Source organism: Propithecus coquereli, unplaced genomic scaffold, assembly GCF_000956105.1.
Source record: "Propithecus coquereli isolate 6110/MARCELLA unplaced genomic scaffold, Pcoq_1.0 Scaffold10, whole genome shotgun sequence".
Taxonomy (NCBI): domain Eukaryota; kingdom Metazoa; phylum Chordata; class Mammalia; order Primates; family Indriidae; genus Propithecus; species Propithecus coquereli.
In genome coordinates, this window is record NW_012133858.1 from 5,989,207 (window position 1) to 6,008,835 (window position 19,629).

A 19,629-nucleotide genomic window follows, 5' to 3' on the forward strand; every position below is an offset into this window, starting at 1 on the left:
GTAAGTGCGCAATTGGTTTGCAAAGGGGAACCCAAAGAAGGAAATAACATCTTTGTTCCAAAGGGCTCATATAGGACCCCTCTAAGGGAAGAACACACAGAAATCACGCATGTTCACATAAGACATGGATAAATGCCGGGAAATTAGCGTGAAGGCCCCAACTGGGCAATTTTGGAAGGCACATGAGTTTTCTGGCTTCGCTATAATGGACAGAAGAGTTTTACCAAATAAACTATCGGAGATAAGCCACTTTAATAATAGGCTGCTTAGCAAAAGGAAGATGATTAGAATTAGATAATCTTTATTTAAATAGGTATTAAGTACTTGTTATTTGTCAAGCATTGTGCTAGGTGCTTGACTTACATGATTTCATTTAATCTTTATGATAACACTCTGCACTAGATATTATTTGTCACCATTTTGTAGTGGAGAAAATTGATGCTAATCAATTTGAAGTAATTAGCACACAGTCACATTAAACACAACAGATGACCTCAGCCTCTCTGACTCCAAAGTCCATGCTCTTTTACAATGTCTGGCTTTATGACCTGGACTTGCATGATTAGAGGTAATACAAAAGATGGAGAAAAAAGTCAAAGTGACCATCCTTTCAAGAAGGGGTAAATTTCCAGAATGGCTAGTCAGCTAGATGTTTTCCCTGCTGTGAAATATCTAGGGTGTCCCAAAGCATGCAGCATGGTATACACAAATAGCCCTAGCAGCTCCTCCCCGGAACCAGCCTTGTGACTGGGACTTAGTCAGCTTGGTCACTTAATCACTTATTCTCTGTTTTCTCATGTATGAAGCAAAAGTGTTAGAATGGTTAAGACGGTCAGTGGTTTTCAAGTTGTCCTATGCAGGATAGGAGGTCATGCTGGGGACAGGATAGACAGGACTTCTTTTTTTCCCCTTCAACCAAAGAAAAGGTTCTGCATTTACCTTCTTAAAAAGAAGTTTCCCTTGCTTGGGGGTGGGGGAAAGAGTGGAGGGAGGACATTTGGAAGGAAACCACCAGGTTAGTTAAAGTCAAAGACACTTCCAGTTTGATAGGTCTCAGGTGCTCTGCTTTTGAAACTTCAGGACACTGGGAAGAATCATAGCATCGCATTGCTTGAGTGCATATTGAACAGGAGGGATTTTTGCATGTGAAGGAAGGAAGAGAAACTAAGGGGAAGAAGGACAGCGAGGGCATCTGTGCTAGCAGACGTCTGAGTCACAATGAACCTGCCCGGCGCTGCTCACTGCCAGGCGCGAACACGAACAATCAGATTAGACAGAAGTCAACCAAGTGCCCTTCGTTGATAAAGAGGGGTTCTGTCACTGCGATGGCAACACAGTCACGACAAATCTCGAGGTGGGGCTCCAGGTCTCCCCTCCCTAAGTTGTACTTCATTTTTACTCAATAGTGTACAAGTTTCTTGTTCTCATTTAGTAGTTTAGAATTCAAGCAATTTTCTCTTTCTTTGTGTTTTTCAGATTTTAAATCCAAATTTCATCCAAGAAGGTGAGTTAAAAAGTAGTAGAATTGGGAATGTGGGGATTGGCTAAATAAATTATAGTGAATCCAGCATTCAGGTAGAGCCTTTTAACAGTGGTAACACAGTTCTGTACTAATGGACAAGGATAGACGTCTGTGATAAATTGTTAGATGAAAGGAACTACAACTTGCAATTGTATAATGTGATCCAGTTTGGGTAAGATATCTGTTTATATAAAGCCTCAAATGATATATATGTAATATCAGAATAGTCACAGTTGTTATCTGTGGACTATGACATCATGCAGCTTTTTCTTTTTTTATCCGTATTTCCTAATTTTTCTATAATATTTATTATTTTTAAATACTTATTAAAGGGACACAGATAACAGTGTTATGCTGAAGGTTATGGAATCATACAACATGGTCGGGGAATGATAGTGTTGTGTGAAAAAATGGCTGTTTTTTTCTAAATTTGTTCTGAGTGATATGAATGTATGTTGATTTGATCACAGTGGCCCCAGAATTCCTTGTGCCCTTAGTGGATGTGACTTGTTTGCTTGGGGACACCGTGATACTGCAGTGCAAGGTCTGTGGGCGGCCGAAGCCCACCATCACCTGGAAGGGTCCAGACCAGAACATCCTTGACACTGACAACAGCTCCGCCACGTACACCGTCTCCTCTTGGTAAGCTGATCGCCCAGCATCACACCAGCAGCACCTTAGCCCAGCACCGAGAGGCTAAATCTGGGACGCAGCTTCTGTTCTGGCTCACAGTCTTTCCGAGAGAAGAGCCCTGAAGCCTATTCTAGCTCTAACACTTAGCCTTGATTAGGAAAGAGAGTGAATAAAAAACCACAGCCTGAGCGGCTCACGCTGCAGCCCGATGTCACCAGCCTGAAGTTCATGGTGGGCAGCAACAGTTTCACACGTTGCTGGGCACCACATAGACGTACCTGGGACAACAGAACACTTTGCAAAGACTGGGTTCTGGACCCACCCATGCAAATAAAGAAAAACATAAACCTTTATATAGTATCTTAGGTCAAGCATGAGCCATACTTTTGAAGAGCTTTTACAATCACTGCCTTACATTCCCCTATCAGATGCCATCTCCCTGTGGGTCCCTAAGTAATGCTCTAAGTCAGAAGTGGCAAAAGCTCCAGACCTGTAGGAATGTGGTCCCCAAATCTGGACATCTTGGTGTTTTTTGTGCCCTCAGGTTGCTGTGAAACAGTGATATATTTAATTCCTTACCTAAGAACAGTTTTATTAGAAAAACAATGATTCCTTCCAAAATGTGCAATAGGAAATCAAGCTGCAAACATGCTTCTACCCAAAAACACTGTTTAACAAAACTTGGTTGACTGCCTCCCAATCATTCTGTTAACATTTATTGTTACTAATTATGAACTTTATTGTGCATTACTGCTTACAGTGAACAAGCAGTAACAAACCCTAAACGCTTAAGAAACGTTTATGGAAGGAACACCTAGAGTCAAGAAACGTTCACCCCTTGACTTAATTTGTGTGCATGGGAAGTGGAAAAAAACCATCATTCCTTGGTATTCCCAGCAGAGACTCCCTGTCCAGGTCATAAAATACCAGTGGGTCCAAGGAGCTTAGTGTGAGAGGCCATGGTAGTGAGGAGCAGCAGGGTGGACACAACCCTGGGGGGCGGGGACAGGGCCGACCATGACTTCTGTATTCAACCCTTTCAGAGCAGTTCTCCCCTTGGGATGTTCCTGAATCCCACACTGGGATGAGTGGGGAAGTTATCATTTAGGTGAAAGAATTTACCCTTTCTTAATTCACTTAATTATTTTGAGGGTCCCACATGTAGAATTTGAAATACCTGAACGTTTTCATTCTTTAGTCTTTCCTTTTTTTGTGCACCATCCATTATTGATCTGTGAGATGGAATATATTCTAGGACAAGGTTACTAGTGAGAATAATACTAATAATACTGTGGACCAGTATCGGTATAGAACTTTATATATTTTAAACCATGTTCTAATTCTGATATCATTTTACTCCTTATGCTATCTCTCATTTACAACAAACTTGAGAGATGTGCATGGCCCAGATGTTTTCCCCGTATCGGGAAGTGGGACTATAGAAAGGCGAGGCGATCGCCCAGGGTGTGTAGGGAGATAACAGACCGGGACTAGACCTCGAGCCTGAAGCCTCTCAGCTCAGCACGCCACGTGCCAACCCTAAGGGATTCTACCCACCAGCCAGCCGTCTCATCACTCCAGTCTGAAGGGCATCCTTCTGGTGTCTCTAGTGATTCTGGGGAAATCACCCTGAAGATCTGCAACCTGATGCCCCAAGACAGCGGGATTTATACCTGCATTGCCACAAACGACCACGGGACCGTATCGACGTCTGCTACAGTTAAAGTGCAAGGTATAGTCTGTTAGGCAAACTTTTTAAAATACTTTTTTAAAACATTTTTTAGCTGTAGTAAAACACACACAACATGAAATTTACCATCTTAACCATTTTTAAGCGCACAACTCAGCGGCATTAGGTACATTCACATTTGTGTGCTAGCGTCACCACCATCCGTCACAGAACACTTTCATCTTCCCAAACTGATACTCCCCCCTGTACCCATTAAACACCAACTCCCCATTCCTCCCTCCCACCTCCCCTGGCCCCCACCATTCTACGTTCCATCTCTGTGAGCTTGTGTTACAAGTCGAACCTTTTAAGCGAACACTATATGGGCTCCCTGAGACCTGGGGAAGAAAAGGTCCATTGTGAAATTTCCCAAATAAAGTTCTAGCAAATGTGAAGAGAGCAAATCTTGCTAAGAGCTGTGTGGCCTCCCACAAACCTACTGCATGGTTCCCTGACCCAGCGTGATCTCCAGTGTGCAGTGTCTAGCTGAGGAAGAACTTCAGACGGACAGGCATGTCTCCAGGTCTCCCTTGGGCCTGGAGAAAGTATGCCACTTGGTGGAGAAGGATGCAGGAAAAAATTGAGACATAGGTTAGGTAACATTTCCTAGATGACGATCTACCTTGGTATAAAATGCCGAGTTCGGAAGAAATAGCACTTGATCCTAATTTTCGTCTCTGTAGGTGTTCCAGCAGCACCTAACCGCCCCATTGCCCAGGAGAGAAGCTGCACCTCTGTGATTCTGCGCTGGCTGCCTCCATCGAGCACGGGAAACTGCACTATTTCTGGTTACACCGTGGAGTACAGAGAGGAAGGTGCGCTAGCTCCTCCTGCTCTTGTTTTTCTGTTTTCTTCTTCCTCCCGAGGAGCTCCTTCAGAGTTATAAGCCTATTAGCCTCCTCATCTTACAGAAGCTGTTCCTTCTTGTGTCTTCCAACTCAGCACAGAGGTCTCAGTGCCAGACTACAGCCGCCGTCTGACCTCAGATGTCAAGCAGCTGTCTTCACTAAGATGATGTAAACCCTCGTGACATATTTATGACCTGGGACAGGTTTCAAAGTGTTTTCACATGCATTTCTCTACTTAACATGCTCAATCACCCGGATAGGGATGATCAGGCCCACTTTACAGATGAGTAAGCTAAGGCCTAAAGAAACTTAAGAAAAACAAGGTTGGCTGGGCACAGTGGCTCACGCCTGTAATCTTAGCACTTTGGGAGGCCAAGAAGGGAGGATTGCGTGAAGCTGGGAGTTTGAGACCAGCCTGGACAATATAGCAAGACCCCATCTCTAAAAAAAATGTTTTAAAAATTAGCTGGGCATCATGCCCATAGTCTCAGCTACTCAGAAGGCTGAGGTGGGAGGACAGCTTGAGCTCAGGAGTTCGAGACTGCAGTGGGCTATGATTGGGCCACTGCACTCCAGCCTGGGTGACAGGGCCAGACCCTAGCTCTTAAAAAAAAAAAAAAAAAGAAAGAAAGAAAGAAACACAAGGTAGTAGTTAGTAAGAGGCAGAGCCAGCAGTAACACCCAGCTTTCTAGTTTGCTATTAATAATTAGTGATCTTTGTCCCAGAGAAATAACTGATGAGAGCTCTATACCTCCTGCCCCCAGATAAAATTTAGAGACAATATATATTTTTTAATTGTGCACTTTAAAATTGCACAACTTATACTTTTAAAATTTTTTAATATTTACTTGCTAAAAGTGCACGTATTTATTCTGTGGTTAGAAATAACTGAGATTTCTATCTTGTTATAAAGAAGAATTAGTTAAAATAAGAAGATGCCAGATCGCTTATTAACAAATCTTATAACAAATCTCTGAGCCACATAATGAATCGCATGATTGAATTGAAAGCAATTGCTTGCCACCTCACCCCACCCCCAAACCAAAATTATTCATTTTACTCTACTTTCTGCTACTCTTACTATTTTAACTCTTTTTTCTTTTTCTCTTTTATTAAACCTGCCCTAGTTTAATTAAAATTAAACTACTTATTTCTGCCTCTTTGTTAAGCCATTCACTCCTAGGTCTCCAAGGTCTTCGCAAAGGCGTTGATGCTGAGCTGGAAGATAGATTTCACGAAGCTCATATTCGCTTTATCACTATTCAGTTAATAGTTCATCTTATTAACTAAGTTCTCTTGGGCAAATTGTTTAATATTTCCAAGGCTCAGTTCCTTTATCTGTAAAGTAGGATTAATGCTCTCTACCTCGTTGGGTTTGTGTGGATTTATGTGAAAAAGTTAAATGAGAGAATTATGTTGAAGACACTAGACACCTTCCACAGTATTTTACATGTTTATAGTGCTCAATACATGTAAATTTTCATTTTGTTTCAGTTTCCAAATGCATATTTTTTCTCATTTTTGTTATAAATTTATAATATATTCTTCCAGCCTTATTAAAAAGTTGCCACATATCCTCTGTAAATTCTGGTTATCTGTCTGCTCACTCTCACACCTGCACATTTGAAAGTGGACAGAATCCTATGGGCCAACTTCTTCCACACCCCTCACCCTTTATTCAATCATTTAGGAAACTGAACCCAAACTGCCACAGTTGGCCCACAACTGTCCCTTAAATTGCATGTGTCAATTTTCCTTTCTTTGTTTGCTGAAGGTCTTTGAAACAATGTCCCTATGCATTTTCTCTTTCTCTCTTCCGGGAAACTGTCACTAGGTTCTCAGATCTGGCAGCAGTCGGTAGCCTCAACCTTGGACACTTACCTCGTCATCGAAGACCTTAGTCCTGGGTGTCCTTATCAGTTCAGAGTCAGTGCCAGTAACCCCTGGGGAATCAGCCTTCCCAGCGAGCCCTCGGAGTTTGTGCGACTTCCAGAATATGGTGAGTCCCGGCCAAGCCCACAACCCCCAGGCAGTGGAGGCACCTGGCCAGCTGTCGCAGGCCCGCTGGCACTGGCTGCTCACTGGCATGTCAGGCCACCATGCGAGAGGTGATCTGGAGCTGCTCTGCAGCTTCCATCAAGCGACATTTTAGAGGCCTGATGGAGAATGTTTCCATAAAGTGTGACTCCAGGCATCTTGGGAAAATGTTAGATCTGCCACCCAAGCCTAACCCTGGGCCTGCCAACTTCCCTGGGGGACTGGGTGTGTCTCCAGGAACAGAGAGGAACAGTCAGGAGTCAGGAGTCCCTGGGCTGCTGCTGTCCGCCCCTCTTCAGAGACAGGAAGACAAAGCCTCCTCTCCCCCAGCACCCCTGCCAGGCACAGTCATACCTCGCAGTGTTATCGACAGCCCGCTCGCCAACTCAAGGGAAGAGAAAGCAACCTGCTTAAAGGATTTCACCACAAAATAAATATTTGATAGTTTCCTCACTCCTAATCATCCCAGAATTTCTTTTCTCAACATGGGTATATTTTTGTGTAGATTTGTTGAGAAATTAACTAAATAAACATTTAACTAGTTACATATGAGTATTTCACAAACATGGTCCTTATCTTGCCCACCAAGTCACCTTGGTTTCAGGGACATTTTGGAAGAGGAAACTTGCCAGCCTAAAGAAATCTCCCTGGCAGTGCCAGGGAGTGTTCTATGCTGGGGTGGGGAGGGCAGTGGGTAGGGAGTGGTTTACCTGTGTCTCTTTAGGTTAAGGGAATTCTGGAGTCTCCAGAGGGGCTTGGGAAACCCTTTACAGCCTTGGGCTACACCCCTGTCCCCAGCCGAATCCGGAAATGCTCTCCAGCTGGGCCCCCACTGCCAGCCCAGTCAGCTCCCTCCCAGTGGCTTTGACTGTGTTCCCAGGGCCTATGACTCACTAGGAAACCTTGGCCTTGGTTCTCTGTTTCCTCAGCATTCAGTATGGACAATCCACCTTCAGTCTCAGCCAGGCTGTGCTCTGACTTGGCTTCTCGCCTCCCAAGCCACTGACTCAGCCCTGCTCTGGCACAACCACTGTGCATTTTGCTACTTGCGAGCCTGGGTCCCCAGCAGACAACACAAATGTGTATTGGTGTGCATGCCTCTGTGTGTGTATGTGTGTCGATAAATCATTGCCAGGGAACTGACACATCATACGAGGAAATGCCATCAAAGAGTCTACTCAGGCATATATTGCAGGTTAAGTTAAATCATTCCATTCAGCAGATAAGCTCATGAATGCCTAGGAACAGCGGGGTGAGAAAGAGACATTTTTGGAATATCTTTTCCTTCTCTCCTTTCTTGACCCTGTAGCTTTTCCCCTCTTCTCTCTCTGCAGCCTCCCTGTGGCCCTAATTCTCACTGGCTTTTCTAGGTCTTCACAGCGTTTTTTTCCTCCCCCTTTTTATTTTTTCTATCAAATTTCTATTTTAAAATATCCAGAAGTCACACGTCTGATTGTGCTTTTTCCCTCGTTTAAGTAAATGGCAGAGGGAGTCTGACTCTGTCGTGTCAGTTTCCCTTGGATGATATATTTAATACTTTCAAATAACATTCCAGAGAATCATGGCATTTTCCCACTGAGTTAGATTCCATATTTAGCCATGAGAGTTGCTTTGGGGTTATGCTGGAACTTTTCTGTTAACTTTTTCTTTATTCTTCCATGACATCTTTAATATCATCAATGATTCTCTCTCTTCCAAAGATGCTGCTGCTGATGGTGCCACCATTTCTTGGAAGGAAAATTTTGATTCGGCTTATACTGAGCTGAATGAAATTGGAAGGTAATGACACAGTGTTCTTTGCCTTCATTCATAAGTATGTAGCAACATCACAACAGAGCAATGAGTCGTTTTTGTAGTTGTTTCTTTTATAGATGCATTCTCTCTATAGTATGAAAATGATGAGAATATTTACGTGTATTTCCTACTTCTTTTTCTAACTTCTTAAGTTGGGTGCTTCATTCATCAACTCTCAGCCTTTATTCTTTTCTAATATAAGAATTTAAGGATCGAAATTTTCTTCACAGTACAATTTTAGCCATATTTCCCAAGTCTTGATATGTGGTATTTTCATTATTATTGAGTTCTATGTATTTTTTCTTCAATGACCCAGTTATAATGGAAAAATATTTTAAGATGTATGAGATTTTTTAATGTATGAGATTCTTAAAAGTAACTCTTTGTTACTGATTTCTACCTTAATTTGCACTGTGGTCAGAGAACTTAGTCTATATGATATTGATTTCCCTGATTTTTGTTGGGACTTCCTCTATGAGTAGTCCGTGGTCAATTTTTGTAAAAAGTTCCACGTATTCTTGAGAAGAATGTATAGTCATTAATTGTTGGGTATACCCCTCTACATATGTCCATGTGACAAGCACATTAATTGTTTTGTGGGTATTTCTAATCTAACCCTCTCAACATACATACATACATACATATCTCTCTCTCTCTCTCTGCCTACCTGTCTCTTTTGGTTAGAGAACGTTTAGTGTGTCCTCAAGAATAAACAGAATAAAAATATGACTTTCAACAGAAAAATAAAAAAGAAATCTATCACCTGGCCCACAAAAATAATTGATGGGAGAGAAACAAAAGGGGTTCATCCCTGTGCATGCATTGGTCTCTGGATGGTCTAGGTGAGAAATATGCGTTGACCTTATAAGCTGCCCATCCAGCCTGGATGGAGAAATGAAAGAGCTAACAAGGGGCCATTGGCATCATCTGGATCTCTGACTGGCATCTCTAAATGAAACATAAAATCTCCTAAGTGTGGTGGTTGTAACAGAGATTGTGGGAGGAAGCCAAAATGTTCGTTATTTCTGTTTCTTAGGCAGGAGTTACAATGTAATTCACTGCCTTTCATTACAGCAACTTTCATCAAAAACAAACTTTAGCTCTACTTTCCTGTCTTCTTTGTGTAGCCAAACAGGAAAAAAAAGACCAAAGGAAATGTACACGATGCTGCTTATCTCTGAGCACCTATAGTGTTCCATGTACTATGCATGTACTATACAAACAGTATTTAATCTAGTCCTTGTAACACTGTGAGGTAGCGTTGGAGTATATTTTCAGTAAAGGCAACTTGGGCTCAGGGAAGTTCAGTAATTTCCTCAAGGCCCCACAACTAGTAAGTGTACAGCCAGGATTCAAATTCCAGGCTACCCAAGTCTAAGCCCATGTTTGTTTTACTAGTATATGTCATTTCTCATCATAACAATTAGTGTCAAAAGTAAGTTCTAGTAATTGAAATCTAGTTTGCTCTGTTATATTGAAGTTTGCGAAGCCAGATATGACCCCCAAAATGAGCAAACCAAATCCCCAGGTGGTTCTAAATGAAGCTGGTTCTGTCACCTAGATGCCCCAGTTAGTTCCTCCCTGAAACACGCATTTGCTGTTGTTAACCATAGCATGTTTTGCTGTTTCTCAAAGGGGAGATCAATTTTCTGATCAGTTCAAAGTAATCAATAGTTGTTTTCTTAAAAAAAAAAAAGCAAACCTCATCTCCAACAGCCTGAAGCTTCTTTGTCTTCTAAGAATAGTTCTCGTATTTTCGGAAGGTCTTTCAAAATGTTGTACATTAGCATAATAGAAATAAAACATGGAGATTCTTACATGAGACACATGAAAGATTTCTGTGCCAGGGCCATAGAAGTGAGTCAGCTTTCTCCAGCATGAACAGCTGTGGACACAGCTGGTGCCTGGAAGCCCTTTCGGCAGTGTCCGGCTCTGTTTTTGATGAGTATATGCTTTTCAGGGGGCAGTATAACTTTCTGGCCAAACGACAGCAGCTGAACGTCAGTGTGCTGGCTGCAAGGGGTGTGGAAGCCATTTTGTCAGGCACGGCGAGTTTCTGTTGCTTCTCAAGACTCAGCATTTCCAAAGCACACTCCATCTCCCCACCCACACTTTAAAAATCTGCCCTGTAAAATGTTTCCCCAAGAAGTAGGAAGCTCCTCTCTTGACCGTGTCTGCTGACATGATCTGGGAAAGAGGGCGAGAAGCCGTGTGGAAGCATCACTCTCTGGGATGTCAGAGTGTCCTTGGAAGAGTCCTAATTAAAGACTCAGAATGATTGACAGGTGGTGGAAGCACGAGGAAGTGCACTTGACATGCAGCAAAAGTCAGTGTCTGAGTTGCAAAAAAAAGAAAGGTGATTGGGAAGGGAAAAAAAAAGCTTTCTCCAGCATGCCTAAACCTAGAATCCTGGGCGTACATGACTATCCTGTTAAAAAGAGCTCTCCAGTAATTAAATATTATAAAAACCATGGTGCAAGAAGGAATATCTTCACTTCTACAGCACATCTATAAAAGGAAAGGGCACTTGAGCATGGCATATTTAACCAGAAATAAACTGTATAGGCGCCAGCACCGTTTAAAGAAGCCAGGGGCTTATTGTCACTGGGAACGCTGACTGGTTGCCTGCACAGAATCCAAAAAGGTAGCAGTGTTGAGCATCCAGTTAAAAGTGTGGCAGGTATCTGCCATCTATTGGCAGATAACACAGGTATCTATTTTCACTCCCTCCTAGACGTCTTAAACTACAATAGATGCAGTGGCACGCACCTGTAGTCCCATCTACTCAGGAGGCTGAGCCAGGAGGATCGCTTGAGCCCAGGAGTTTGAAGCTGCAGTGAGCTATGATGATATTACTGCACTCTAGCCAGGGCAACAGAGCAAGACTCTGTCTTAAAAAAAAAAAAAAGTATTATTAGAAAATTGGTTGGTGAGCACAGAGCCAGGTCAAGGAGTCAGTTGGATGATTGCAGTGGTGGCCATGATGCACCCATTTCTGTTGGAGGAATGGGCTTGTCTCCAGACTGTTCATTCCCCTGCTCATGGGCTAGGGCACCTCATGCACAGGGCTTGGATGGCATTGCCTTGTCACCTCTTTGACCCTCCCATTGTCTGCTTCCATTGCTGACCTGGGCCACTTCTACTTAGCTCTCTTACTATAATACTTTCCACAGGGTTGCATCTGGGAACCATTCTATTTCAGGGGTGGGTAATTTTGTGGGTGGTTATATATTTCTAAGTGTCTTTGCCAGTTAGGGATGTAAACTGAAGTGTTATGAATGAAATGACATGATATCTGGATTTTGCTTAAAATACTCCAGAAGTGAAACCAGGAGGTAGAAAAGGAATAGATAAAACAAGATTGATAAAATGCTGATGATTAGTAAAGCCAGTTGCATGGGAGATCTATTCTGCTATTCTCTTTATTTTTGTGTATATTAGAAATTTTCCATAATAAACAGATAATAAACATAAAATGAAAAAATTGAGTCTTTAAAATGTTTTTTAAATTACCATTGAGTAGAACTTCTTCTTTAATGTTGTTGTCTTTATTGTTGTATTTTATACAAATATATATTCTGCTTAGAAAAGAAAACAACCTGTGATTGATGTTCAAAATGACAGAGAAATATATTGGCTAAAAATCATATTCGTTAGCTTTTTGTAACTCAAAGAACCCTAAAATGCTAAAGAATGAAAAATGGGTTTTTTTGAATGATAACATTATAATTTAAAATATAGGAGAGTAGGATTCCTAATAAAATGCTACTGTCTGACTGCTTCACACAAAACTTCACACATCCATGGGTAAAATGATACTTAGTTGATTGATAAATGTTGGAAAACTCTTTCTCCCTTTTGTTTTTGCAGAGGCCGTTTCTCAATAGTAAAGAAATGCATCCACAAAGCTACCCGCAAAGACGTGGCTGTGAAATTCGTTAGCAAAAAAATGAAGAAGAAAGAGCAGGCTGCCCACGAGGCCGCCCTACTCCAGCACCTACAGCACCCCCAGTACATCACTCTCCACGACACCTATGAGTCCCCCACATCCTACATCCTGATTTTGGAACTGTAAGTACAGGTGTCGTCCTTCTGATGGGGTCCCCATCCATTAGGGTTATCTCTCGCCCACAATTAAGGCAAAGGGCAGTTAACTTTTATACAATGTCCTATAGTTTACAAAGTGCTGTATGTAACAGGCACCCTCTCCCCCATTTTATAATAAATGTTATTCCCATTTTATAGAATAGAAAATCAAGGATAAGGAAGGTCCTTAAAACTAGCTCCTTAAATCTAGGAAGTGGAGAGGCTGGGACTTGAACCCGTATCTCTCTCACTCCAATTTTCATTTTCTTTCCCTTATGGACTTGGGCTGGGCAGGCATTTGGGAAGAGCTTATGGACCGTAGGCTGACTGACAGAGTGGAGTTGAGATGAAAGAGAGGAGTCTGCACAGTAATCTACTGCCATAGCATCCCCATCTACCACCCAAGAAATTCCTTGTAGGGGAGAGAATCTGACCTTCAAAACATTCCACTCATTCCAGGTTTTCTAGAGCCTTAGGCAACCATATATTTGGCCCCTAGAATAGATCAAATAGAGCAATATGGTCATTCTCCCCACCACCACCCCAGGCTAAGAATAAACAGCACGCTCTGTGGGTTAGAGAAATCTTACAGAGGCTAAAGAAAACAGCCTTTTCAGAAGCAATAGAAAAAACATAGAAATATGTTATCAGATTGGTGATAATGAGGCCCTAGGCCTAGACAGCAGACAGACGTTTCCACCAAAGGCCAATGCTGTGTATGGCTCCCCGTGAACCAATATCCAGTAGAGAAGCATCTGCATGATCAGCCTTTCAACTGTCGTTTTAGTCTTCCTCTCGTGTGCGTGTTAGCCTAGGTGTGTGTGTAGGGGGTCTTTGAAGAAGTAACTCAGCATAAATCTATTTATGATGAAAAAAGAAAGCTAAAATGCAAACCACTTTGGCTACATTTCTAAATAGGTTGAAAGAAAAAAAAAGGGGATAAAACCAGCACCATTCACATGTAACTTAACTTTACATAGCTGTGTGGTAGTGGGTAGTTTGTTACTTTGGACTTAACAGACTTACAGTCTTTCAGAGCCTAACCTGTTTATCGGGAGCTTCCTAACTCAAAAGGCACAGTCTGTTGCTGGTGAACTCTCCTTGTCTACAACAGACAACATCTGTGCTTGGGCTCCAATAAAAGCTATTGTGACTGCGTACCAAGACGGTCCAGCAGACCAGAACCTTTGCCCCTTCAGACTCGCTGACTGCTATTCCGAGGGGAGGTATTGAGTATCAGTCTGCCACGATGCGATGGAAAGAAGCTGTTCTTGGAAAGAAGAATCTGGGCTCACATCCCAGCTCTGTGATTTGAAGTGAAATACTAAGTTTCCGGGCCCCAGGGTCCTCATCTGTGAAGACTGAAGAATTTCTCCAACTTCTTAGAGTTGTGGATTGATGAATATTGGGTTGAACGAGTTCAGCAAACATTTACTGAGCACTCACGGTGCACCCCTGCCCCGTGCAGACTGGGGCCAGGGTGGGGGGAACAACAGTGAAAAGATACAGTTCTTGCCCTTGAGGAGTTATAATGAGGAAGACCAGTAGGTAAATGGATGATTTCAATATCGTATGGTAAATACTAAGAAATAAACGCGTGAACTGGCGAGTGGTGCTGTGAGAACTTTAAAAGGTTGGACTTGAAGTTCAGGAAAGATCTGTGGAGAGGCAGTGCTCGAGCTAAACCGCGTGCTGCATGTTTTATGCATGAGTGTGGGCCTCCTCTTTGGCGGTCACTAGGGTTGCTGGTAGAACTTTTCTCTACCAGGCAACTGAGATTCCGATTCCCTGCCTGAGGTGGGATGTGGGCATCTGCATTATCCAAAAGCTCTAAGCTTGAACTTGGTGGCCAATCTTCTGGTCTTGGAGCAGTGTTACTATTATTTAATAATTTCTCCCTTCATCACTCCAAGAAGTTCGGGGGAACACATTTAACAAGCCCAATCCTCCTCCACTCCACTCTGACCACTCCTACCCCATGCCCAGCAGGGTCAGAGGAAGGAAGAGGGGCCTGCATCAGTCCTGGCCTTTGCTCCTGTCAAGGAAAGCAGGAGAGACCAGGGGGAAGGAACAAGCAAGAGGAGAAAAAGGAAACTTGCCCAGGGGGATTTCAACTGTGATGGAAAATAGTTTCTGACTCTGGATCAAGCTCCCCTGCGTGGGCATTTCCTGGGGATGTGCCTTTAACAGCCCAATGCCCATTAAAGAAAAACTGCCTGACATTTGGTAACTCCTTGTTGTAAGAGGGTACGAGGGTGCCTGAAAACTGATACCATTTATTTAGTACTTACTTATGCTATCAATTATGCTTAAAGGCCTCATTGTCTCTCTTGATCCTTACAAAATCCTCATAATGAAGTAGGTATTATTATTATAATTTTGTTGTTGTTGTTTCCACTTTAAAGATGGTGCACTTCAAGGAAAACTAAACGCAGAGTTCAAATATCTTTCAAATCTGGGTTTGGCTGTCTCCATGTAGTACCATGTTCTCAATCACAGTCTTTAAGGTTGGAAAACTTGCCCAGAAGGCAAAGGATTCAAAAAAGGATCAACAATGTCAAGGACAAACTCTGCCTACTTTTTGTTTTCCCCACCTAAAAACTGACAAATAAAACTATTTTGGAAAACACACGTGGGGCTGCTCGCAGCCACTAGGTTATGGTTAATCACAGATTGCTAAAGTCTCTCTCGGTGAAGGGTTTCTTATCAATCTAACCTCTTAAGGGGGTGTCAGACCTTTCTCCTTGTGAGCAATTTCAAAAGTTAACAAAACAGAATGTTTCTTAAACAAGGTTATACAGATTTCTTCTCTGAAGCACACCGCATCTGTAAATATTTTAGTTCTGTGCATTACACTAACTTTGGGCTCTAAAATAAACATGTGTTGCGACATTGATCTTCATTTATAAAACAGAGTAAGCGAGATCTTAGAGATCTTACTGACTTGTACATGTGCTATTCTCTTTCTTCACAAACGTAGTTCCTTTGCCTTTTCCTCCCTACTTTCAGGATGGATGATGGCCGGCTCTTAGACTACCTTATGAATCACGATGAACTGATGGAGGAAAAAGTAGCTTTCTACATCCGAGACATCATGGAAGCTCTGCAGTACCTTCACAACTGCAGGGTTGCACATTTGGACATAAAGGTAATAAAGAATAGCAACCCCTGCAGAGAAACAGCTAAGTCCAACTTACTGGTCATTACCTCTGAGGAATGTAAATTTGAATTCATCTTATTTACTTAGATTAGAATTCTCATGACTATTAAACAGAAACTAGGTTGTCACACAATTTAAGTTCATTATTCATGAATTAAGGAGAACATACCAGAGTCAAAATGACATCTGGTGTGAGAGAAGGTAAGGAAGCTTTACCTACCTAATCTAACTTTATAGAAGGAAGCCAATAAATGTTACCTTCTCTTTCATGCTGCTCAAAAGGGAGCCCTTGTTCTCCAAAATGAGTAATTTATTCGTTTCTGGATTCAATGCAGAAGCAAAGCGTAGTTAAGAAGACATGGTTTTCAATATCAAACAACTTCTCTGAAGTACCACCCAAACTCAGAGGGTAGTGAGTTCAGACTGATAGTTTGAGGCCTCCCAAGCACTTTGCATAGGGAATTTTCCAAATGCTGTAGGCTATAGCAGAACCATGTTTGAATTAACAGAGTCCTACTACTAGTCAAAACAGAAAATTCAACTTCTCTTCTCCTTGCCTCCTTGGATCTCTGCAGCCTGAAAACCTGCTCATTGACCTACGGATTCCAGTGCCCCGAGTGAAGCTCATCGACTTGGAGGATGCCGTCCAGATCTCAGGCCACTTCCACATCCACCACCTACTGGGGAACCCCGAGTTTGCTGCCCCAGAAGTGATCCAAGGCATCCCTGTGTCCCTGGGCACAGACATCTGGAGCATTGGGGTCCTGACGTATGTCATGCTGAGTGGGGTCTCCCCCTTCCTGGATGAGAGCAAAGAGGAGACATGTATCAATGTATGCAGGGTGGATTTCAGCTTTCCCCATGAATACTTCTGTGGCGTGAGCAATGCCGCCAGAGATTTCATCAATGTGATCTTACAGGAAGACTTTCGGAGGCGGCCTACGGCGGCCACTTGCCTACAGCATCCATGGCTGCAGCCCCACAATGGCAGCTACTCCAAGATCCCCCTGGACACCTCCCGCCTGGCGTGCTTCATAGAACGCCGCAAGCACCAGAATGATGTGCGGCCTATTCCCAATGTCAAGAGCTACATTGTCAACCGGGTGAACCAAGGGACGTAGCCATCTCCCAGCCCCTGAGGTTTCACATACAAGTACAGTGTGAACCAAAGCAAGACTGAATGTGTCTGTAAATAATTGTGTTCATTATTTCACTCCACGTGGTTCTCTGGATTGAGAGATGTACCTCTTAAACCTCTTCAGTGGTTATTCAGGGTCTGAGCAGCAGTAAAGGTCACCCTAAATTAAGGGGCTTTCCAGAAGGTCATTCCGAAGAAATAAAGATGCAAAGAGTCACAGAAAGTATTGAATAGAAGGGCAAGGATAACAAGAATATTAGCTGTTGTAAAATTTTAATTGTATGTTCCAAAATGAGTGGTTAACTGGGTAAACCTTTAGCTCGCTGTAGCGAGTATAAAAGGTTTCCCACCTTTGCTGAAATTTTAAACAAAAAGTTCTATTTACCAGAGATGTCATGTATGTCAACTATTCTGGTTTAGATGACTTATAGTTTCTTAACAGGCTACATATACACATACAGTATAATATATTCCATGCAGATTTCAGAGTTTTATAATACAGAGATATATATTAAATCAATCATAAGTAACTTTGAGTGCTCCAGTTAAGACAGTAGTTTATTTACCGAAACATTACATTGTTTTGACTAAGCACAATTAGATGACAAGTTTTTTAGAGCATTTTATAAATCTTGTATAGAATCTTTTACCAGAACCTGTGCATTAAGAGAAAGCAATGTTACCCTTTTGCAATCTGTGACTGAGAAGATTTTTTTCTGTCAGTCACAGGTTATTTGATTAAGATAGGTTCTGTATATGAAACACTACTCCCGAACTCACTGGCGGTTCAGGGTTAATCTGGCAAGAAAGCCTGCCAGGAAATAAGTTCAAATACAGTAAGAGTTGTGGGGCTATTTTTGTGTCTACACCTGGCTGGAAATAGGTAAACAAATATAACAGGTTCATACAAAAGGGCAAATACAAAACTACAGTTGCTATCAACAAGGTACCATCACTTTCTGATTTCTTCTACAGCTGTAGAATACAGTCTTCAGAAAGTTGGCTTGCTTTATTTCTAACTCCTTATTGAAGCTAAGGGGTGCTTACCAAAAGGAGGCAGCCATATAGGCCTTTCAAAGGTCTGGTCCTAAGTCCTTTTTAAAGCCATGGAGCAAAACCTGATACACTACTCTAACAGAGCATCGCATTTTAACTGAGATCGCAATACCCACCACCACTCAGCCGCCGATATTTCTCTGGACTAAAAGGACTAATTGTACTTTGAGGCCAATGCTGCTTTCTGGTGGATATTCTCCATACAAGATTATTATTAACTGCCCTTTTTCCCTCTGGTGGAAAAAAAAATTAAACCTGGGCATTTCATGGTTTTTCTTTTTGTTTGTTTTGGGGGGAATTTTTTGTTTTTTGTGTTTGTACATGATCCATCTTTTGTTTTCCAGAATGTGTTTTGAAAATTGCTATTATGCAAATAATATTTTAAAAATGTAATTCAAGTGTTTGTTCAAATCAGGTTTAATGGCATTGCTTCTCTCCTACGATGGGATTGAGAAAATTAAAATCATGCCACACAGATGTGCAAGCAGAGAATTTAGCAGAAGACTAAATAGAACTGCAAACCTATTTAAATGAAAAAGAAATGGTGGAAACTAAGCCTGAACTTTAATACATAAAAACATTTATTCTCACAGTGGAAATGTAAAATGAAAAATACTCGTCATTCTTTTCCATTGGTTTCAAAGTCGGCTTCCTCATCCGCCCTCCACCTCATCCCATCCGAGATTATAGATTAATAAATTAGTAGAAAGTATAAGCAATAAGACTAGATAGCACTTAGTATTTTCGGAATTAACCAAATATGTAGAAACCGACTCCGACTGTATTTGTTTCCTAGTTTCTGAATGGCCCTGGGTCATCAAGCCTCACTCCCTCAGAGCTCTCTCTCGACTCATCCTCCGTAGTCTTCATTTGAATCTTTATGTATGTACAAATGCTATGTGATACAATATTTTAAGATTTTAAACATATTTACTAAAAACCCTTTTAGTAAGCATTTCTTCATTATGGTATATAGCAGGAAAGAGGAAAGCCTGGTCCATAGGGTTTGTCATGGGATAGGCTGCAGGCGCCAAGGATTCCCAGTATCCATAAGGGGTGAAGTGGCAAGTGCTATTCTAGCCACTGCCCGTGACTTGCATCGAGAGCCCCCTGCACAGTCATTTTGAATTTTTATAACAAGCGGAGTTTCTGATCTAGAGGGACAGGGCCTAGGACACCGGCTATGGCAGGAGAGCATTACTGATACCATGTTGTGGGGAGGGCAGTGACAGAATGTTGGAGCTCAAGCTTTTGTGTTGGCTTTTACATCCGAGCTGGGATGACCCAGATGGGGGCTGCATGAAATCCCCCCAAGTACACATGTTGGGGAAGTGAGAGGACAGGAGAGGAGGGACATAGAAAAGTAGTATAATTTTGTTAACTGGAGCCAAAGTACAATCATTAGAATAGAAGGAACTTAATAGAGGCCCTAAGAAGAAGGGAGTATATTTTATATAGTTTGATAACTGAAGAAAACTAATAGGGAGGCTCCCTGTCTGCAAAGCTCCTGGTCCCTCCCAACAGGGATGAGATACTGGTCTTGGTTCAAGAATTCTCCATGGCAAGTTGGAACTAACAAAAAATCCCAGAAGATGGGGCTGGGAAATGTACTTAATTCAGGTTGC

At 42.1% G+C, this 19,629-nt stretch overlaps 1 protein-coding gene across 1 annotated transcript in view; it reads left to right on the forward strand.

Moving 5' to 3' along the window:
- KALRN (kalirin, RhoGEF kinase) overlaps positions 1–16,931 on the forward strand; it is a 583,131-nt gene extending 566,200 nt beyond the window's left edge. The window contains exons 51-59 of the mRNA XM_012639639.1: positions 1,477–1,504; positions 1,993–2,164; positions 3,766–3,887; positions 4,568–4,699; positions 6,568–6,732; positions 8,471–8,549; positions 12,435–12,635; positions 15,660–15,798; positions 16,386–16,931. Coding sequence (XP_012495093.1) covers positions 1,477–1,504; positions 1,993–2,164; positions 3,766–3,887; positions 4,568–4,699; positions 6,568–6,732; positions 8,471–8,549; positions 12,435–12,635; positions 15,660–15,798; positions 16,386–16,931 — 1,584 coding nt within the window. The remainder of the gene's footprint in view (positions 1–1,476; positions 1,505–1,992; positions 2,165–3,765; positions 3,888–4,567; positions 4,700–6,567; positions 6,733–8,470; positions 8,550–12,434; positions 12,636–15,659; positions 15,799–16,385) is intronic.
- The last annotated feature ends 2,698 nt before the right edge of the window (positions 16,932–19,629 follow it).